This window comes from Salvia splendens, chromosome 6, assembly GCF_004379255.2.
Source record: "Salvia splendens isolate huo1 chromosome 6, SspV2, whole genome shotgun sequence".
Lineage (NCBI taxonomy): Eukaryota > Viridiplantae > Streptophyta > Magnoliopsida > Lamiales > Lamiaceae > Salvia > Salvia splendens.
This window is the reverse complement of record NC_056037.1, coordinates 8,581,960-8,605,401: the sequence shown is the minus strand read 5'-3', so window position 1 is coordinate 8,605,401 and position 23,442 is coordinate 8,581,960. Positions and strand designations below refer to the sequence as shown.

Below are 23,442 nucleotides of genomic sequence, written 5' to 3'. Positions count from 1 at the left end.
TCATTATATTGAGAAAGTGCTAAAGAAATTTCGATTGTGAGCCAGCTAAGACTCCGTTGGAACCCAACGTGCATTTGAGTAAGCACACGGGTGAGCCTATAGCTCAAGAAGAATATGCAAAGATCATAGGGAGTTTGATGTTTATCACAAACTGCACCCGACCAGATCTTGCGTGTACGGTGAATAAGCTGAGCCGATTTACGAGCAACCCAAGCAAGGAACATTGGAAAGCTCTGCGTAGGGTTTTGAGATACTTGAAGTATACTCTTAACTTTGAGCTGCAGTACACAAGATATCCCCAAGTACTTGAAGGGTACTGTGATGCAAATTGGATCTCTGATTCAAAAGACTCGTTCTCGACGAGTGGTTATGTGTTCACTGTGGGGGGTGGTGCTGTTTCGTGGAAGTCGACGAAACAAACGTGTATAGCTCGATCCACCATGGAATTTGAGTTTATCGCATTGGATAAAGCAGGGGAAGAAGCCGAGTGGCTCAGAAATTTCCTAGAATGTATTCCATGTTGTATGAAGCCAGTGCCGACAGTAGTGATATACTGTGATAGCCAAGCAGCTATAGGGAGAGCACATAGTGGCTTATACAATGGTAAGTCTCGACATATTCGTCGGCGACATAATACCGTCAGACAATTGATCACAAGTGGTGTTATCACAGTTGACTATGTAAGGTCAGTTGATAACTTAGCGGATCCGTTAACAAAAGGTTTAAACCGTGATCAAATGCATAAATTGCTAAAAGGAATGGGACTGAAAACCACATCTTAAAAGATGATTATAGTGGTAACCCAACCATACGATTGGAGATCCCATGGGCTTGGTTCAATGGGAAAACGAAGCTATATGAATCTAGTTGTAACACTCGGAAGATTTTTAATCTTCGCCCATTCTTTAGAAAGCATTTAGTGTTGTAACCTGCATGTGGTAAGAGGCTAAGTTTTGACTTTTAATGATTCTTAGAAACCTCGAGGAGGTGGGTATTGCAGGATACCTGGAAAAGAATCTCCTATGTAAGTGAAGAAGTGTGGGCCGCTTCAACATGCGAATCACTTATGAATCCAAAGTGGTGTTCCATGGCCAGTAAAGGACACAAACGTGAGAACTGATGAGTTTGTAAATAATATTGTGTCAATATTATTGTCTCGGTATACACCAAGGAGGAATGGTTCAAGGCATCACGTCCACCAGGCCGCCGGTATGCCCGATAGTGTTGACTATGGAAAGTTCAAAGCCCCAAGCTACTATTCCAAATGCAATATTGTTTCTCGAGAATTGAGCAAAGAGTCTGCATGCATGCATACACGTCTTGTGTTGGTTTGAGCTTGCAGTGCTCTAACCAATGTAGGGGATTGTAGGAAAAACATGGGAAATGTGGGGAAAAAGAGAGAGGCTTTTGGCCTTTCATGTGGCTAAGTCATTTGGCCTTTCAACTCCATTTTCTTTATGTCTTGTCTTGATTGCAAGACCTTTCACTTGTTTTTCTAGCCTATAAATAGGCTTTGATCTTGAAGTAGAAGACACACCAACAAACATCACAACAAGCATTCTCTCTTCTCTAGCTCTCTACATCCTAGTTCACATATAGGAGCATTGGATAGCTCGATTCTCGGAACTCCATCAAGTTCGCCGGTGCCTAGCGGGTTTGAGGTGCTTCTACACGCTAGGAGGAAGTCGTTTTATCTTTGGGGGCAATACGCCATTCCGTGAGCACTAGCCGGGGCGTAATTTGTCTTGCGGAAAGAGGGTTTTCCTCGACTCGACTTATAAATTTGGTTTGCTTTATTTCCGTTGTAATTTTCATTCCTCTTTTTGTTGCAAGTTTCCTTTCGATTGTAATAGTTAGAGTACCGCCTGTATACGGCTTGGGAATTTCTTCCCATTATTTCTAACACTTTCCATTGTCGCCCCTTCCGATAGCTTCCGACGTCCCTCCTTTTTAGGATTCTAAATCCGCCGGTGATTGTGAATACAATATTTTTGTAGTGGTATTAAACGTAGAATTCACGAAATAATTAAGCAGTAGTCACAAATTTATTTAAATTATCCCACTGAAATATACAACACCTCATTTTCCTACCTTAGTACGTATACGAATAGAGCCATACTAATAAAATAAATGATCTCAAAAACTGGTATTCACTTGTTCCACACATCACCTTAACGCCATTTTGATTGCATGAATCTTAACTTATTACCCCAAAAGTGATAAAACCCTAATTAACCTAATCAAGAAATAAAACACAAATCCCCTTTATCTTGACTTCAATTCCCGTTGCTTCCACCCGAAGGCAACCGAATAAACGACGTCGATCTCTCACCATTCACAACCAAATTCGGAATCACCGGAGTTGAGCCGTCTCTGTTAACATTTTGGTATGGAATCAAAGCAGGAGTGTAATAATCGGAGAAAGTCGAGGCCGATTTGACGGCGTCTTCTTCCTTGGCGGAGGAGCCGCATTGCCTGGGCTGTGTTTGGTAAAATACCTTAGAGAGGACGAACTCGCCGTCTCTCTCCTCCTCGCTGTCGCCGAAGTGGTACTGATGCATCACCCAATTCGTCTTCTCCGGCTTCCGCTGCCGCCCGTAGTTTGTGTAGAGAACCAGGATCTTCTTGTAGCCTTTGATGTTTCCGGCCGCGGAGATGGCCCGGGTTTTTCCGGTCTTGTGCCACCTTGTTTCGCCGCCGCCGAAGGCTGAGTCCGGGTCGGCGTTGTGCACCTTCCGCCGCTTCCGGGTCCCCGTTGTGTACGCCTTTGAGGGGCGGTGGAAGAAGTGGCGAACTTGGCCGTCTTTGCTTACTCCTTCGATCATGGGCGGAGACGGAAAATTAGTTTTCCGAGATTTTTATTAACAAGAGTTGCGAAATAAATACACTACAAAAAATTCGTCCTTACTAGCGGAAAAATCCGCTACTAAATGTCACATTCCCGCTGGTAGAAATTAGCAGCAAGTTATAGTGGATCGACATTTTTGTTATTATTGGTAATTTGATTGATTTGTTAGTTGGAGAAATAACAGCGGGATTGTGTAAATTGGTAACGTTTACACGATTTTTAAAAAATCTTGCAACTACAGTGTTGTTTATTTTCAAACGACGTTTATTTGACATGTTTGGCCAAAACATCGATTAGTGATCAGTGACATGGTATAAAATTTGTCACTTGAAAATTTGAGGATGCTACTATATAATTGTAGATTTGTAGTGTTTCAAAAGTCATTAAAAATAACAAATTCGAGTAAGTTAACCATAACTTATCGATCATATATCAACTTGCGCCATGTGTACCGTGTAATAATTTTATATATATAAAAAATAAACATGTATTAATGAAATGAAAACATGTTTGAAAATAAATACTAAAAGATAGAAATGGATTTATTTGTTTCACTCTGGTGTGAATATAGGGGATGTGACAACAAAATAGGATTAATTGATTCAATTCAATAAAGATTTCAATAATATAAATAGCACTATACCTGGTAGCTTCTCTGGATGAGTATAACAAATCCCATTTTCGCCAAGGATAGTTGGAATAAATTCATCGATTAATGGATGCATCTTCCTCATATCAGACATCACTTTTCCCTCCAAATGTTGAAGAATTTCTTGATCAGATGGGTCAAACTTTACCCCAGCTGGCAGCCCAGGCAAGTCTTGAATCCCACTACTCTAATAGATATAAATAAATCCAATGTCAATCTTCCAACTTAGCTTTTTTTTAAAAAAACATGAAGCTAGTTAGCAATTGAAGAATTGGTATTTAATGTTTATATACGTAGGGAGTAGTATAAAATAACAAAAAACCTTATAGTCTTGTAGTTTAATGGTATGGCCGCATGAAGGGCAGATTAGTGTCCGAAATTGATGAGTTGTTGAAGTGGCTATGCTGTTTTCTTCATCACTATTAGACCATGTCATTTCTCTTCTCTGCAGCTCTTACGCCCATCCGAAATCGGGCTTTAATTTCTTTCCTCGATCTCCTCTCACAGAGACGTTCTATCAAGAAACAAGAAAAAGAAACTCCTAGTTAGTAGTAAGAACTAATTAAGAAGAGAAAATATCAAGATTTTTGTTATGAAACATGTTGTACAGTTTTGCTGCTGCAGAAGGAATCATGCAAACCAACTGTTTTCAAGTCAGCATAAATGGAGGGAGAGAGATAGGAAACAGAATGAATATTTAGGAGAAAAAACAATTAGGTCGATCGCTTGGACGTCAAGTTTGGTTTTTTCTAGTATAGTAATAGTGTACATGATGACATCAATAATATTGCAAGTTAAAACTTTTACAGGCATCAATACCTACTTTATGGTAATAGTACTAATAAATTTAACAGGCTCTGCAGTACTAAGTAGAATTTAATTATAAATCTACCGATATTCTAATAAATATGTCTTCCACTTTGATTTATTTCGTAAAAAAGAGGTAGAGTGGATATGAGGCAACACCGATTATATTCTTAAATGAAGGACGTTTCAACTCTTTTACCTAAGAAGTTTGAGAGAGATAGAGGGCAATGTGAAGGTGGAGTAACACAAAAGTTTGTTCCATTCTAATTTCCATGTGTAGATAAAATGTGAAATTATACGTACATACCAACTAATGTGAAAGTAACAAACAGGTCGATTATACCAAACATGACTTGTATTTAGTTGTTTCTTGGCGTACACTTCTTCTCCAAACCAAAGTATCTTTCTCTTTCATTTCCTATATTTTTCTTTGCCCTACTTAATTACATTCTTGAATTAATTCGCTTGTCTACATTCGAATAACCTTTAATTCTACCCAATTTTGATGTTTCAATTGCAATTTGTACACATTTTTTTGTTTACCAAGTACTACACCATTTGTATGTTACTATACTATCATATGGAGTACTATTCTGTTCACTCCCTTCCGTCCCTGAAAATTTGTCACATTTCATTTTATACACTCATTTTAGAAAATATGATAATCAATAGTTAAAGTGGAGAGATGGTAAAGCAAGAGAAAGAATAACATAGATGAAACTCTTCTCTACATTATTATCTCTTTTATTTTACCATCTCTCCACTTTAACTCATTATTATCATTTTTCCAAAATAAGTGCAGAAAATGAATTATGACAAATTTTCAGGGACGGAGGGAGTAGTATTTAAATAAAATATTTCCACAAAACATGATTAGATCAATGAATCCAATGAATATCATTTCATTAATTCGTAATTGTGATTCGAGATATGGTTATATTTTTAATTCTATCGTTTATGAATAACTCAGTTCTGCACAAGCGGCTATCTTAGTTGTAATCAAGATAGGCTTAACATTTTGTCTTACTTCCAAAAACAAAAGTTAAAAGGGAAAGACATAGTAAAAAAACAAACTAATCATTGATGACTTTTTGGTTTAAACGCTAATTAATATTCTTTCCGTCTAAAAAGTAATCTTATTCGTTGGTAGCTTATATTTTTGTTATATCAAATAGGGCAATTGTGTAATCGACAAACGAAAAGAACGTAAAGATGACACAGATTTACGTGGTTCGCCAATTGGCTACATCCACGGGCAGGAACGGAGAACAAATTTTATTCAGAGTGTTTTCAGATTATGGCTACAAATTTCAGATTGGATCTAAGATCACAAAATTATGTGCTCTACTCCCATATAAATAGACACACATGGGATCCTATCTTAATTCGAAAACATAATCATATCCCAATTAGGAAACATGATCTGAACTGATTCAAGGCATACTAATAGTTTTAATATGTACTCCCTCCGTCCGCCATTAGTAGAGGTGTGCATTCGGGTTTCGGTTCGGTTTTTTGTCAAAACCGAACCAAAACCGAAAAACCGAATTTAGTTCAAAATCCAAACCGAACCGAACTCGAAAAATCGAAAAACCGAAAACCGAACTTAAAAAACCGAAAAACCCGAAAAAAACCGAAAAACCTGAAAAAAAATAAATATAATATAAATATATATTTATATATGTGTATTTTATTTTATTTTATATATACTAATAGAATATTTATATATAATATAAAATTAATAATACATATAATATATATTATATAGTAGAATATATTAAAAGAATATATATTATATATAATATAATATATTAAATTAATAGAATATATATATATATATATATATAAAATTCAGTTTTTCGATTTTTCATTTTTTTCTTCGCCCGAACCGAACCGAACCGAAAAACCGAAAAAACCGAACCGAATTTTAAAATTTCGGTTTGGTTCGGTTCGGATATTCGGTTTCCGATTTTTTTGCTCACACCTAGCCATTAAGAGTCTCATTTCTTGGTGGCACGAGTTTTAAGAAATGTTAAGAAAAGTGGGTGGAAAAAATTAGTGGAATATGGGCTCCACTTGTATATATTAGTTTTTAAATGAAATGTGAGTGGAGTAAGTTAGTGGAATTTGAGACCCTATTATCATTTATGGTAAAAGTGAACTGGGACTCCTATTCGCGGACGGACTAAAATGGAAAAACGAGACTCCTATTCACGGATGGAGTAATTTGTAAAACATAACATTTGTTATTTAGTCAAAGTTGTACTACATTTAAGTCGAAGAGGTTGAGCCCCTCAAAGTAGGCTCAAAGTAGACTAGAAAGTGTGGCAGAGACCGATGCAGGTGTTGTTTAGTGGGCTTGATTACATTTAAGGCCCACTACTCTGTCCTTCGGCTTGTATATTGTCGGGTAATTAGTGCCCTACGGGCCGGGTCTTCTTTAAGAACACGGGCCCTCCAAAATTAATTTCTCGAATCGTTTACATCAGTAACACCACCCATAAATCATAATCCATGTAAAATATAAGAAATTATTACATTTAAAATCTCAAATTTTGGATTTATACTTTTAAAAACACAACACTCCAATGTTTGATTTGAAGTAAATTTGTTTGTTCTAATTGTTTGTATTAGTTTTGCGCTGAAATGTATACATTCATCAGATGCCAAAAGTCAAAACTCATCTCCTCAGCCATGAGATGTTGTTGTCTTGTTGACAACACAGAAGGCAAACTCATTTACTCAGTCATGAGATGTTAAGACTCAAATGCCTTCAGTCAACTTTGCGTTTCAATGTTTTTATAGGAGTAATAATGTCTGAATGAATATCAGCATCAAAATTTTGCAACAATTAGAACAGATCAAAGATTGAAACATTTTCAAACGATTTTAAAACTGAATCTGATTTGCAACAGATCTAAAGTTAGTGATTAAAATTACAAATAGTTTTGTAAACAAGACTCGCTAAGTAGTTTTATTGTGATTTCAGCAGTAAGATACATAATTGGAGTTTTCAAAGAATCCATTCCTCATATAGTTATCGATCGCATTCATTTTTTAAAGCAACCAAAAGGATTCTCCATGAGACTTTACATTCTTTTTGGCCTTCAAATATTACTTACTCTTCATTGTCGATAATAACTCTTAAAAATCCATTTTTCATTCTTCCATTAATATAGTATTTAAATATCAATTAATACCAACTGGTGGTTCAAAACTCTCCATCACCCTTAACAATTTATACTATACAATAGTACAATACTATTAATATATCATCATTGAAAGGCATCAATTCATCATTCTCAACAACTGAAAACAAATGGATGAAATGTAATTTCACCTTGGTTTGGTATAACTCTCACTATCACTGCCAATTAACAGTGAATTTTAAGTGGCAAAGAATATAAAGCACGATTCACTCACAACTAGTATGATCTCTTGCTCTATACTTCTCAATATCGAAAAAAATAGTATTGCAAGATGTACTATATAGCAATCAAGTCTAATCCCAATTTGTCATGCCAGAATGCCATGATTCGAGCCATCTCCATTGTAATAGGGCGTCAGTTCCCTACTTTAACGGCGTTCTTGTGGAGGCTCCTACACCCGATCTCCTGCATCATCTTCACCACGCACCACATGGAGGGCCGTTTTGTCGGGAGCAGGCTCGTGCAGAGCAGCCCCAAGTTGAGCAGTCTGCAAATGTCGTCCCTGTAGCAAGAGTCGAGTTTAGGGTCGATCACACTGAGGACGCCCTTCTGATCCAACATCCAACACACCCACTTCACCAGATCCTTGTCACCAAACTCGGGATCCACAGGGAGTCTCCCGGTCACCAATTCAAGAATCACTACGCCAAAGCTGTAGATGTCACTCTTCTCATTCACTCGAAGCGTGTAAGCGTACTCTGAAGTGGAAGATTGTGATTTAGTTAGTTATTGATGACAGTCATGATAATGTAAATATAGTATAGTAGTAACTACTACTAGTAGTAAATTGTTGAGATAGAATCCAATGACAAAACTAGTGTTGCTACTTTGCATATGCCCTGTTTTGTACATGCTAGTTTACTTTTTACAAATATCATAAAAGGTTATTAGTAGTAGTATGATTTATGTATGACTCCCATGGCACCTAAAACTGAACTTACACACACTAAAAGTGTACCTAATGATTCCAGTATTTACACAATTCGTTCAAAATGTTTCACATTTGTTATTGGAAAAAGTGAAATTATGAATATGGCAATGGATATGAACTGACTAACCGGGGGCGATGTAGCCGCATGAGCCGGCGATGACAGACATCGACTTGGTGCCCTTGCCACTAGCATCATCCACCACCTTGGCCAGGCCGAAATCAGCAACCCGAGCTCCGTACTCGGAGTCGAGCAATATGTTGTTCGACTTCACATCACGGTGGACGATTGGAGGGACGCAGTCGTGGTGCAAGTATGACAACCCCTCGGCGGCATCCACGGCGATCTTAAACCTGATCGGCCAATCTAACAACCCACTCTTTGCGCTGTGCAACAAATCACCTAAACTTCCATTAGGCATGTACTCATAAACCAAGAGTTTACTATCTCTTGTAGTGCAACAACACCACAGTTTCACTATATTCTTATGCCTGATCTTCCCCAAAGTCTCAACCTCTGCATCAAAACCATCATCCCTAATGCTCCCTCTCTCAATGTCGTCGCTGGCCTTCGACTGTCCCCACAGCCGCTTCACGGCCACGGCCTCGCCGTTGCTCAGCACCACCTTGTAGACCTTCCCCGACGCCCCGGTCCCGATCACGTTGTCTTCATCCAGAGCTTCCAATATCTCACTCTCGCTGAATCCCAGCTTGTGGAAAGACATCAACGTCCATTTTGAACTTTCGAGATTTGTCTTGACATCGTTGAATTTCTTATATTTGATATAGAACCAAACTATGCCAAATATGAGTAGAATTCCAACTAGAACAGATAGTGTTTTGATAAACCAAATGTAGCCCTTGTTTTTTATATCTTCACTGTTGCATAATCCTTGAATTTCTCCGCACAAACTCGGATTTCCAATAAAGCTGTCTTTGTAAATGGCTTTGGCGTAATCTGAAGGAATGTGGCCGCTGAGATTATTATACGAGAAATTGAAACGATTCAGCTTCAGATTCTGCAATGAAACAGGGATTTCGCCGGAAAATCTGTTTCTCGATAAATCCAGATAGTTTAGAACGGATAATTCCCCAATGTCGCCGGGGATTTCACTATAAAATTGATTGTCTGCTAAATTCAGCTCATTTAGCTTCTTCCATGAATCAATGCCGATAGGAAATCCACCGGAAAACGCATTGTTGTGAAGATCGAGCTTCACTAATTGCCTGAGATTCACCACGCTGACAGGCAACGTACCGGAAAACCTGTTGTCGTTGCCGGAAATCTCCAATAGGTTTTCCAGAAATCCTAACTCCTCCGGCAGATAGCCTGAAAACTTGTTCTCTGACAAAATCAACTGAGATAAATTCGACGCTCCGGCAATAGTTTTCGCAATTCCGCCGGAAAACGAGTTCCCGATCAGCTCAAGCAATGACACGTGAGGAAGCCCCCAAAATCCGCCCGGTACCTCGCCGGATAAATTATTGTGCCCTAACCTCACACGGAGCAAGCTCCGGCACTCGCCGAGACTTGCCGGAATTTCGCCGGAAAACGAGTTCTCAATCAGCAACAGCTCTTCGAGAGCGCCGTTGGAACACAAACTCTCCGGAATCCGACCTGAAAAATTGTTAGTCGAAACATCAATCCACCACAATGCCGAGTTTCTACCTAGATCGGAAGGCAACTTCCCCGACAACCGGTTCCGAAAAAGCTTCAATTCATACAAATTCGGAGACTCAGCAATCACGTCCGGCAATCCGCCATGCAAATTGTTCTCATACAGATTCAATGACTCGAGCGGCAACTCGCACAACTCCACCGGAATTCTCCCAGTCAACTCATTCGTCGACGCGTCGAGCCTCCGCAGCCGCGTCATATTCGACCACCCGCCGCTTGGCAAGTCGCCGCTCAATGAGTTGTTATACAGCTCGAGCTGAACCAGGGCCCTCAGCTGAGTCAGAGAAGGCGGGATCGAACCGGACAACTCGTTGTAAGCAAGGTCCAAATCAACAAGCCTACCGAGCCGACCCAGCGAGTCAGGTATCTCGCCGGTTAAACTCGTCTGTGTCAGCCACAGCACCTCCAAATTAGTCAGATTCCCAATCTCCTGCGGGATCCGACCCGGCGAAAATGGGTTGTACGACAAGTTCAACATCTTCAGCGTCGTAACATTACCTAAATATGACGGAATTACCCCTTCCAGTAAATTCTCCACCAATGCGAGCACCTCGAGCTTCTGGAAGGTTCCGTAGCTCGCGGGAATCCCGCCGGAGAAATTGTTCCCGCTCAAATCGAGGTACCGCAATCTCGTTAGCTCGGAGACCCGGCGCGGAAGCGTGCCTGTGAGGTAGTTCTGCGCCAGATCGAGATGCTCGAGCGCGAGGCAGTCGGCGAGTTCGTCGTCAGGGAGCGTGGAATTGATGAAATTGTCGTAAAAGGATATGGAGGAGAGGCGATGAAGGCGGCAGAGGACGGAGGGGAAGGGACCGGAGAGGCTGGAAGCGGAGAGATCGAGCGAGACGACGGAGGAGGAGGAGTCGCAAACGACGCCGTTCCATTTGCATGGGGTTTCATCGTCGGGGTTCCAATTGGAGAGGGCGGCAGTTGGATCGTCGAAATTGAGCTTCGCCTTTTGGAGGTAGAGGACTTCTTTATTTAGAGAGAGAGTGAGGGAGGGGGAGAGAAAAACGATGAGGAGGAGGAGGTGATGCATTTTTGCGGCGGTGGGTTTGGTTGTTGAGTGGGAAGTTTGGGAGGGGACAGTTTTTGGAGTGAGATTTGAAAATTTGTGGTTCGCTTTTATATACTACGTGGAAAAGGTTTTTACGAGTGCAAAATATTTTTTTAAGGAAAAAATTAGAATAAGGATGAAACAAAAAAGAGAAGACAGGATTGATTGTTCTACTACTTCCATCTCCCAAATATTGACACACTTTGACCCGTGAATTGAAAAAGTTAGTAGATTATGGGTCCTACTTTTATATATTAGTTTTATAATAAAATGTGAGTAGAAATGAGTTAGTGGAATATAGGGTCCACTACTAAAAATGATAAAAGTGAAATAGAACAAACTTTAAAGGACGAATGGAAATGAAAAATGGGACAAACCTTCAGGGACGAAGGTAGTACATAGATAATCAGGTAGATTATTATGTTTAAAAAAAGTTGGAAACAATGTTGTCAAAAAACATACTGTAAAGAAAATGTGGCTTGTTTTAAACATTTAGTCGATTTTATGATTTTGTATGCGAGTGGAATTTATCCGGTTGCAAAAAAATAAAAATTCTCAAGGCAAAAATGAGAATTATTATTCCACAATCCACATTTATACCTCGAAATTCATTAGACATCGCTTGTAGCTGAATGGCATTAAGCTTGAATTGTCAAATAGTCAAATGCAAGTTCAAGCTTCCCTCAAATGCTTATCATGGGTTCAATTTTGAATTTACTATTTAATTTGATAAAGTTAAACATAAAATTCATTTGAGGGTTCACAAAGTGGCTGATAAAACAATAATACTGGTCGGTGGGAATTAAATTATCATCTTGAAAGTGAAAAAATACTACCAAGAAGCAGAGACAGCGGTGTAAAATGAGCTCAAAAAGTGTGTGAAATTCAAGTGCTGTGTTAGATCATAACAGTGGCATGGGGAGTGTTCATAACTAATCATAATAGTACTAATAAATTGAAATGAAGTAGTTTGTCCAAAGTTCCTCACCATCAACACAGTTATAGCATGCTGTTTCATTTAGATTGTCTGATTTTGACCAAATGATAGCTAATTAAATCGTAAATCTTTTAGTTTCTTTTTATTTATATATTTTGGATTACAATTTCTTTTTTGTTAGAAAGCATGATTATAGTATTAACTCTATTTCAAGTGTGATTTTCATGTCCAATGTAATTTGCGAGCTAAATATGTTTGATTACATCTCTTATTAATTCCAACAGTGTTACTATTAACGGGTGTTAGGGCATTAGCAATGGGGCGCCCTAAGGCGCGCCCTAAGGCGCGCCCTATGGCGCGCCACGTCAGCAGTTTTATCCTCCTACCTCCTCACCTGCAGTGGGGCGCCCTAAGACGCGCCCTAAGGCGCGCCCTATGGCGCGCCACATCATCATTTTTTTAATATTTATTACAAAACTCATACGAATTTAACAAAATTAATACATTAAAATACGAATTTCAAAAACTTCATTTCATTGAATAAAAATTAATACATTACAATGCGAATTAAAAAAACGCGAACTCAACAACGGCGGTTGCGAGCCCACACTTCTTCGATCATGTCGTTCATGAGCTGCGCATGATCCTGTTGGTTGCGCATTGAGGCCTGTCTAGATAGAACCTCGTTGAAGCCTAACGGTAACCCTCTATCGGGTGGCTCGGTCGACGCGCCGGCCAAACTAGATGCACGATCATCTTCATTCCAATCGGTGATGCTTCCGCCTTCATTCTCGACTATCATGTTGTGCATGATTATGCACGCATATATGACATCGGCGATGACATCCTTGAACCAGAAACGAGCCGGCCCTTTCACAATTGCCCACCGTGATTGGAGCACGCCGAATGTCCGCTCGACATCCTTCCTCGCCGACTCCTGCTTTTGCGCAAATAAAACCCTCTTCTCACCAATTGGGCAGCTAACCGTCTTCACAAAAACAGGCCACCGTGGATAGATGCCATCGGCCAAGTAGTACCCCATATGGTATTGGCGTCTGTTGGCAGTGAACTCGATGGCCGGGCCGTTGCCATTACATTGATCGGTGAAGAGGGTGGACGAGTTGAGGACGTTAATGTCGTTGTTCGACCCGGCTACGCCGAAGTAAGCATGCCAGATCCATAGCCGATGGTCAGCGACGGCTTCGAGGACCATCGTCGGGTGGCTGCCCTTGTATCCACTTGTGAACTGGCCTCTCCACGCCGTCGGACAATTCTTCCACTGCCAGTGCATACAGTCGATGCTCCCGAGCATCCCAGGAAACCCGTGCGCCGTCTCGTGCATCTGCATCAGACCCTGGCAATCAGTGGCAGTCGGCTTGCGCAAATATGTGTCGCCATAAGCCTCTACTATCCCCCGGCAAAAGCGCTTCAGACAATCGCGGCCTGTAGAATCCCCGCAGTGGAGGTACTCGTCGAAAAGGTCCGCCGTGGTGCCATAGGCCAACTGACGGAGTGCAACCGTGCACTTTTGCAATGGTGTAAGGCCGGGTTTGCCGATGCCGTCCTCCCGAAACGTGAAGAATTCATCACGTGAAGACAATGTCCGAACAATGCTGAGAAACAGGTACCGCGACATTCTAAATCGGCGCCGAAAAACAGCCGGGCCCCATCGCGGTTGATCGGCAAAGTAGTCTTCAACCAGACGTGTGTGAGCTTCCGCGTGGTCGCGTCGGATATACGACCTATGTCGAATAGGTCTATGGACTTGCTCAGAGGCCGCTGCCGCTGCCGCCTGGCGCTGCATCAACGCATAGCAATGCGTCATCGCCGTTTCAACGACTGCATTTAATGCTATATCTATGCTATTACTGGACTCATCAGAGGAACTAGAACTATTGGTGTCGTCGCCGGGATTCATATTGGTTGGATTTGTGAGAGAGAATATGTAGAGGTATGCACAAATGAATGACAAACGCTCTTTAAATAGAAAACCAAACCGCGTGCCATCGTCCGCGACCTATCGTCCGTGTACGCCACAATGGGGAGGACGATGGCGCGGACGATGCCTATCGTCCGCGGCCATCGTCCGTGTACGCCACAATGGGGAGGACGATGGCGCGGACGATAGGCATCGGGCGCGCCATCCTCCGCGCCCTTAGTATCGGCCGCGACGATCGTCCGCGACCTATCGTCCGTATCCGCAATGGGCGCGGACGATCGATGGCGCGGACGATGCGCGCCATCGGGCGTGCCATCGTCCGCCCATTGCGGATGGCCTTAGGGCATTAGCAATGGGGCGCCCTAAGGCGCGCCCTATGGCGCGCCACGTCAGCAGTTTTATCCTCCTACCTCCCCACCTGCAGTGGGGCGCCCTAAGGCGCGCCCTAAGGCGCGCCCTATGGCGCGCCACATCATCATTTTATTTATTTGTTTAATTGATTTAAATGTTTTCAACTAACAATTAATAACGAGTAAATAAAAAGGTCGAAATAACAAACGGGGACACATTAATAAAAAAAGAAGTTACACCGTTCAACTTACAAAAAAAAAAACTAAGTCGGTGCAATTCCCAACTTCCGACGCAGTTCATCTATCAATGCCCGGAGGTATTCGGCTTCGTCGGGGTCGGTACACTTCTTGAGGGCCTTGTGCGTCTCCAACAACGTCCTCGCCATCGACGCTGTCGCCAACGACGAATACACTTCGGCTGCCTGGGGCGGGAGCATTTCCGGGAGCGGAGGTGGGGTTGCAGCGGTCGAGGATGAGGTCGCGGCCGCCTTCCCTTTGGCCTTCGCAGCCTTGACGCCGGGAGGACGTCGGGAGGACATCGGTGTGCCGGAACCGCTGTCGTCCACGTACAACCGGTTGAGGTCAACCGGTTGATTGCCGCTGCCGCTGCTCGTGTAACCACCAACTTCGGTGGTCTTCATCCTCTTTGGCGCACTAGTGTGCAGAATTCCACCTTGGAATTTCTGCTTGTCCCTCAAAAGCGTCCAGATGGCCTCGTGCTTGAACTCGCCGAACATCGACCGGTACGACAATATCGCTTTAGCACGCACGTCTTCCCAGCTCTCGCCGCTCCCCTGTGCCCGCGCGCACTTCTCGAACTCCGCCGCGTACAAGTTCACTTGCTTCTTCACTTGATCCCAGTGCTTGCGGAGTTGCTCACGCTTGCGCTTGTACGCGTTCGGCGGCTTGGCCGCATTGTAGAGGTCGGCGATGCGCTCCCAGTACGCGAACTGCCTCTGGTTGTTCGCGAATATCGGATCTTCCGATATATCTACCCAACACCGGGCCAAAATGAGAGTTTCCTCGTCGGTGTAGTTTGTACGACCGGGGGCGTACTCATCGCAATCACCGGGAGGCGGCAACTTCTGCGCCCGCTGCCGGTTCCGCTTCTTTTTGGCTGGGGCGGAAGCGGTCGCGGCGGGGTCGGGATCGGCCGCTGCGGCGTCACGTCGGGAGGGGGCGACTGGTCGGGTTGGAGACGGCTCCATGTCCGACAACCCATACGAGTCCGTACTGAAATCGGGATCGTATTGGGCGTTGGTGTCGAACGAACGATATTGGCCGGGTTCTGTACCCGGCCAACGCGCATCTCCACTAAACATAGGACTATTTGGACTTGAAGCCATTTCGTAGTAATTATGTAAATGTAAGTTTCGAAAGTGAAATTGTGAAATGAAATGTAAAACGAATGAACTCTATTTATAAAACAACCAAACCGCGTGCCATCGTCCGCGACCTATCGTCCGTGTACGCCACAATGGGGAGGACGATGGCGCGCCCGATGCCTATCGTCCGCAGCCATCGTCCGTGTACGCCACAATGGGGCGGACGATGGCGCGGACGATAGGCATCGGGCGCGCCATCCTCCGCGCCCTTAGTATCGGCCGCGACGATCGTCCGCGACCTATCGTCCGTATCCGCAATGGGCGCGGACGATCGATGGCGCGGACGATGCGCGCCATCGGGCGTGCCATCGTCCGCCCATTGCGGATGGCCTTAGTAAATCAGTAAGTTTTATGTTTATCAAATTTATATCAGACAGCAATAATTTGCAGTGGTCGTTATTCACAAAACCATTAATCTTCCAACTTACAAGTACCCATAATTCTTTTTTTTTTACTGTACTATATTAAAATCTGTATATGCGGCCATACCATTAGTAAGATTTATATAGATTTAGTTTTACATCACAGCTTAAAATAATAGGAGTAATTAAATGGAGTGAAATTTTTATCAACTTTTTTCTTTCTATCCGGCAAAATTTGCAGCCGACAACTTTGTTCGAATGAGCGGTGGATAAGAGACATTTGTTAGGATAAACCATCGATTTGGTTTTAATTCTATATAATAATCTTGTTGTCTTAATAATTACTAAGAAATAATAAGAGGATGTGATCTAGACCATGCTCATTTGATATATTACATGTCGTTTATTATTTAGTCAAAAACTGATTCACATTATTAAACTACTTTTGGATTTTTAATTTTATTGTTTATTTATTTTAGTAAGGGAAAAATTTCGCAGTGTTATTATTGAGTTTGGTGTCAATAGGTCATATACTCCCTCCGTCCCCGATTAATTGTCACTCTTTGACCGGACACAAGTTTTAAGAAATGTAAAGAAAAATTTATTGAATAAGTTAGTGGAATGTGAGACCCACTTTTTTATATTGGTTTTATAATAAAATGTGAGTGAAATGAGCTAGTGGAAGGTGAGACTTACTTACCATTTATGGTAAAAATGAAGTGTGACAATTATTAAGGAACAGACCAAAATAGAAAAGAATGACAATTAATCAGGGACGGAGGGAGTAGTATATATCAAGATTTACTTTTTAATCTGAATAAGTTTGTCAAACATATGTTTAACACTAAAATAATGATCAGAAATTCAGCTAGCCTTGACTCGAGTTCCAAATTCATAACACAATAACATATTTCGAGAATGCGTTAGAGCATCCACAATAGTGTGGATATACCAATAACTTAGTATTATGATATCCCAAACACACCTCTTGTCACATTACTATGACATCTCACTGCACTGCCACATCACTAGTACATCCCACTGTATATTTATAGTATGGCACTAGGAATAGCCGACGCCCTAGCCAATAAAATAAATTGAAAAATTACGATTAATTCATTTTAATTGTTGGTGTTTATCAAATATATAAAAAATGAAGTGCAATGAGTTGTAAATATTGAGTACAAATAAAAAAAATATAAAAAACAAAAAATCGGGACATCCGTGCTCTTGTCCGTCGCCTGACCACAATAGCGGATGAGCGCACGGACGACCGCCAAATACGACGGACGACCTCTCGTCCGCCCCGGACGTCGGTCACCCGCTAGGTGATTGCAATAATGGACGTCCACAACGGACGAGCCGCTACTATTGCGGATGCTCTAATATTGTCTTCCCGAATTATGGGACAAAGAAAACATTCCTATATCAAGTGCAAAAGCTAAATCACTTATGTGTTGTTATGTACTGATGTTGTTACTGTAGAAAAACAACAGTATTTATTTTCCAAAAATTTCAAATAGGTTTTCAGACGAGTCATGCAGTACCAATTCCAAACTTAGAATTGAGTCGGTTATATATTTGCCTATTTTTAAATTTTGTAAAAAATTTAAAAAAATGGACAAATTAGTAATTTAAACCCCTATCACTTAAAAATTGTAGAGTATTAGGGGAAAATAGAAAAAGAAAATGAAAAAGGTATGGATATGGGATAAAATTTCTTCGATTCGGCAAAACTTACTGAACAAAAACTGACGAGCGGAGCTACAGTTTGAGTTGGTCAACTCAGTCTGCGATGGCAAGATCGTTATTACTGCTTCTTGCCTCTTTCTTTCTCTCTCTAACTGCATCGAACGCCGTCGATTTTCCGGCCGGTACTGTATCACTGCCGTCTTGTTCCGATCACGGGAGCCAAAAGTCTATTGCGTGCGCTGTGGAAGAGGCGAAGCTAAAATTCGCGCTATTAGGTATTCTCTATTCCAATAGTTGAGCTATTTATCACGCTTCATTTGAAATTAAGATTTGACACTGAGCTGCTGTAGTTCTGAATTGCAGAATCCATACTCGACGAAAAAATTGGAGATCTAAACGCGAGAACTCAGTATCTCGGTGATTGCCAGAGGAGAATCGAGGAGTTCACATCAGAAATTGATCGTCTAAAAACCGAGCTGTCGAATTTTAAGGAAGATCACTCGCGTAAAAATGTGAAGCTCAGTGCTCTTGAGGAAGAGGTATTGTTTAATCTAGTAGTGCTAGGTTCTGCATCCTAGTTGTTAGACTAGTTTGCTAGATTTATGGTTTTCGGAATGAAATCAAATGAATGTGGTGTATTTACGTAGGTGAGACTTCTCTGGGAAGCCTCTCGTAAGAATAACTTTGAAATCTACGATTTGGAGCAAAAAGCATTTGATGCTGAAAGAAGGTTAAAAGCAGTTGCTTCACAATTTGAAGAGGTTGGTCCATTATGGTCTTTTAGAATCTTGTGGTGCCATTATTAGCAGATGAAATCCTCTATTTCAAAGTGACATTTCTGCCATTTTCCAATTTTATTGCAGCAAGGTGAATTATAAGAATTCAAAAAAAATGAGTGCTAAAATGTCTAATAAACCTTCAAGAATGTTTAGAATGTATATGATGGCAATCCTACAGTTGGCAAATGAGACAAGAGAATCTGATTTCTTAGTATTGTTATAACTTCTTAGTATTGTTATAACTTGGTTTCCCTGAATGAACACATCTTTTTACAGAAAATTGGCACTCGTTGAACACTCGTACTTATAAAACTTGTGCCTCCAACTATGGAAGCAGATGAGATAGTATGTGCTATTTCAGTTCAGCATAGGTGTCAAATGCTTTATAGATAGGAGGCAAATTATTCGATATAGGGATCTGGTCAGTAGATCATAAGCATTGTTTAGCTCTCCTTATTTGTGATTCTGAGTGCAGACATCTCAAATTGTATCAGAACAATGGATTCAAATTCAGAAATTTGAGCAGGCTCTTTACATGGTGGAGGTATTTGTGAATTTCATCCCTGTTCTCGCAAGGTGTGTGTATAGTTGCATAATGAAAATCAACTTTATGGATCGATTGCACATTCATATTTGTCCTACAGGTCCAGACATCAAAAATTAGAAAGGAACTCTGGAAAAGATGCCCAGTTGTTAAGGTACTATTTTGTTTCCTTAGTAATTTAATCTATGAGATCTACTTCTTCCCAATTCCACGGATAGTCAAGTTCTACTGACAAAAGTTTTACTGTTTAGCTTGTAGATTCTAAATCTTTTCCATTCCCCGCTTTTTCCTCTCTGTCTGAATATGCAAGTTGAGAATGTTGCTCTTTGTTCTGTAGTTTTTTGTAAATCTTTACAGTGTTTTTTTAAAATCACTGATGGGGATCTTGGATCCTTATGTCCCGAGAGATGGATCTATGTTTGCTAGTTTGAAATCTAAAGCCTTTCAGACATTTGCAGCTGTGAAGCATTACCATTATCAGGTATTGACTTTATTCCTTGCTGCTCAGTTGCATTTGAAAGCTTCGTACTAACATGATATATTGTCAAATTGTAGGTAATTTTCTGCTGTTTAGTTGCATAGTATGTGTGAGCGATTGGGGGATATTGTCCACGAAAATTTTGTTCTTGTCTATGACCTAGGTGTCCTTACACCAGCTCCTGAGTCCTGACTTGAAATGTGGTAGCTTATAACAATTTCAACTTATTCAAACTGGTGTAAAGCACCTTGACCTAACCCATTAGCATAACTTATTTTATAATAGATCCGGAGCCAGGTCAAAACTCCGCTTATAACTATTGGTGATGACTTATGAAGGAGTTTACTGGCCCCCTTACTTTCTATGCCAGTTCTGCCTTGGTTTTGGACATTGTTGATTTGTGGGCTTTTCTGTTAAAGTTATTAAGATTCAGTAATTAACTGAGTTAATTGAATAGGCTAACTGTTTCACAAAAGATAAAACATACTACCTCTGTCCCGCATTAACTGTCAGATTTACTTTTCTGCACTAGTTTATTGTAGCCTCGTTCAAAAAAAGTACCTACACATCCTACTAATTTATTAGCTCTTGATGCATCTTTGCAGCTATTTACTTTCTTCAAGCATTATATTTAAAATTCAGCTAATTTTTGCTCATACTATTTTGCCACATAATGTTTGCCTAATTGAAATCCAGTAGTGAATATAACTGAGCTTGACTATCTAGAGAAGATTGTGAATATGAAAAATCTTGTTGGATTGGCCTTTGGCTTATTTGTTACGATTATAAACTAACAATTATTGAATTATAGTTGCAAGGATTTGTAAGACATGCAATCGAGAGCCATGAACTAATTGCATCCCTTGCTCACGAGGAGGTTGTATTTTTTGTGGTATGATCTTTTCCTTAATTATGTTATTGAACTTTCTCCCATCTAAGCTTGCCACAAAAATGTTTCTACCATTTATCCCAAATCTAACTCAATCCGCCAATTAGGCATCATCGCTCGTTGCTTTCCCTGTAATGATGGCCTGCATGTTACTACTATCACAATTTAGCTAGCTGGAAACAGAGATGGCCTTGTGGATAGAGGTAATATACTAATTCATATGAAAATCTCTAGTCACTTTTTTGTCCAATAAAATGATCCGCTGGTGACTGCCAGGAAGTCGATAGGGACATATCTTCTGGAAAATGCTGTGGAATTAGGGACTATCTTGGTTGTGGGACTACCTTGGTCGTTTCCTATGAAGATCTTAAGGATATTTCCAATATTAAAGCTGTCATTAGCGTTTTGTTCGTGCATTGCTTCAACTGTCAGAAGTTGAGTTTTCATGGCTGGGCCGACTGGAAGGTTTTCTGCAGTTTCAGAATGCTAACATCTTTCAGTAGTTATATAGTCACATTTCTTTGAGGTGGGAAAAAATGCATTTGGTGTTTGCTGCTGGTCATAGAGAACCGTTGTTGACAACTGCAAATTTATTTGAAGTACTAAGTGTTAATTCAACTAGTTTACACATTGTGCTTTATACTTTCCCACACTATTTTTTTTTTAAAAATCCCCATTCCCACACTCATAGTATAAAGTAATTTGAGTATTTGTATAGATATAGAGCTTTACTTTATGATCACAAAATAATCAATATTCACAGAATCATGACTAAATTGATAGAAAAGGGAACGCTACCGATCTTGTTTTTTTTTTTAATCTTGTATTTGAAATAATGCGATGTTTACTTTAATGGATTAATTTGTTTTAGCTTATTGTGTATAAGGTCTTGCTGGAACGACTTAATCCAGAGATATTAACAGCATATTCATGATCTACTCTAGCTATGACTGGACCATAAAAAGAATACACACACTTACAAAATGTGCACATGAGAATTAATTGTTTCTGATTGAATATGACCATCGACACCCTTAGTAATGAGCATATGGCAAGTACAGTCGATGAAATTTAATATTGATGGAAGTGAGGTAAGAAAAAGTTTAGAGCTATATTTATGACCCAACAACGTTATAACACTGTAAAGAGTTAGTTGTATGCAACATATGTAGGGGCACATTCATTGTATTTCCACATACTATTGTTTTTTCATGCCCCACACCACTAAACCCATGCATAGTTAACCCAAGCCATCTACTTCAATAAATAAAAGGATTAGGCATAGAAATCGCCCCCTATAAATGAAGCAAAAATTACAATCAAAACACTAAACTATCAATTCTCTCTCTTAAGATGGCCTTCACAAATCAATTCTCTCTTTTCCTGCTCCTTATCACGCTCTCATCCGCACTCCTCACTCATGCAAGAAACAGCCATTTTTTCAACAAAGTCTCCGCCCAACAAGCCGATTTCCTCTCCGAAATCGAAAACAGCTACGCCCGCGACTCCTCCCAATCCCTTCCTTCCACCACCATCCCCTCCACCGAGCGCCTCCCCAGGAACTACAATCCGCTTGCTTACGTCACCTTTCCGGAATCCACGGGCAGCTTCAACTCCAATCCTAACAACAACTACTACAGCGGTGGCGGGATTAGCGATACAAAAAATATATTTTACAACAAGAATTTCTTTGGAAATTCGTATGAATTCAATGGTGAAGGATATCAGACTCGAGATGAGTTTGAGGATGATGAAGTCAATAATTTGCCTCGACTACTACTCTAATGTATTAGTACGCCAGATAATCTGTGTCTAACTTTACGGTAATAGGGGTGTTCGGTTTGCAAGAGTATCCCGAGATTAAATATGTAATGTGTTTGGTTTACGAGATAATTAGTCATAGTTAACTCTGTATGACTAAAATAATTTCATAACCCAGTCCTAGATTATATTTTGATATTATTTTATTTAGGAAACAGAACACCATCTATTAATTAATGAAATAGTATGAGCCTTTGATTGATCTGTCTTAGTGCTGTTATAACTTATAAATGCGGTATAAATATGGTCACAGTAGCAGTTGGGCTTCTGTATTACTCCATCCGTCCCATAAAGATTATCACTTTGATTGGACACGGATTTTAAGAAATGTAATGAAAAGTGGGTTGCAAAAGTTAGTGGAATATGAGTCCTACTTTTATATATTAATTTTATAATAAAATGTGAGTAGGAATGAGTTAGTGGAATATGTGGTGCATTATAAAAAATAGTAAAAAGTGAAATGAGACAAATTTTGTGGGATGGAAGGAGTATATTTTTTAAATATTTGATTTAACAAGCACAAAACCTCTGTTATTCCCTGACACGAGCTCTAGATTAACCAAATCACATGCTACTACCACTCAGAGATTAAAAAATTGTTTTGAACGAGTTAAACGAGCTTAATAAAATAAAAAAGAGAGAGGAAAAAAATAGTAGAAGAAATAAAAGATGATAAAGTATGTGATATAATAAAGTGAAAGTGATTAAGTGTTTTTTTATCAAAATAGAAATTACTTAACTTTAGTAGGATAGGACGTTCCAAAAAGAAATACTATATGATTTAACTTAGTTGAGAGGATTATATACAACAATTTTGAGAAGATATTGGTAGTTCTCCTTTAGTTCCTTGATCCCCAAGGTAATTGACTCGTCAAATTTGCATGTACACAAAAACAAAAATAATGAATAAAGCATTTAAAAGTATTGAATAAAATGCGCGGGAACGCAACTTGTCAAAACATGTGTAACTCGTTGGTTATCCTATCCAAATCCAACTCGTAAAAGGAAAATACAAATTCATATCGGAATCCCATTCCTATATATATATATGACCTTCAAATTTTAACATTTCAAAAATTATATTCTGTCAAAG

At 40.2% G+C, this 23,442-nt stretch overlaps 2 protein-coding genes and 1 pseudogene across 2 annotated transcripts; 1 reads left to right on the top strand and 2 right to left on the bottom strand.

Annotated features, from left to right (window-relative positions):
• Positions 1-2,014: 2,014 nt before the first annotated feature.
• Positions 2,015-4,266, bottom strand: LOC121808189 (NAC domain-containing protein 73-like). The gene is made up of 4 exons (XM_042208576.1): positions 4,106-4,266; positions 3,820-4,011; positions 3,492-3,684; positions 2,015-2,815 (listed from the first exon to the last, which is right to left on the bottom strand). Exons 2-4 carry the CDS (start codon positions 3,931-3,933, stop codon positions 2,277-2,279), a joined length of 846 nt encoding a protein of 281 aa, XP_042064510.1. The 5' UTR covers positions 3,934-4,011; positions 4,106-4,266; the 3' UTR covers positions 2,015-2,276.
• A 3,293-nt stretch (positions 4,267-7,559) lies between these two features.
• LOC121808128 lies at positions 7,560-11,180 on the bottom strand (annotated as a pseudogene).
• Positions 11,181-17,853: 6,673 nt separating this feature from the next.
• LOC121808186 lies at positions 17,854-21,168 on the top strand. Its single transcript, XM_042208573.1, has 9 exons — positions 17,854-18,113; positions 18,202-18,377; positions 18,486-18,599; positions 19,093-19,161; positions 19,262-19,315; positions 19,499-19,642; positions 20,451-20,531; positions 20,636-20,731; positions 20,805-21,168. The coding sequence occupies exons 1-8, from the start codon at positions 17,942-17,944 to the stop codon at positions 20,699-20,701; spliced, it is 876 nt and encodes a 291-aa protein (XP_042064507.1). The 5' UTR covers positions 17,854-17,941; the 3' UTR covers positions 20,702-20,731; positions 20,805-21,168.
• Positions 21,169-23,442: the final 2,274 nt, after the last annotated feature.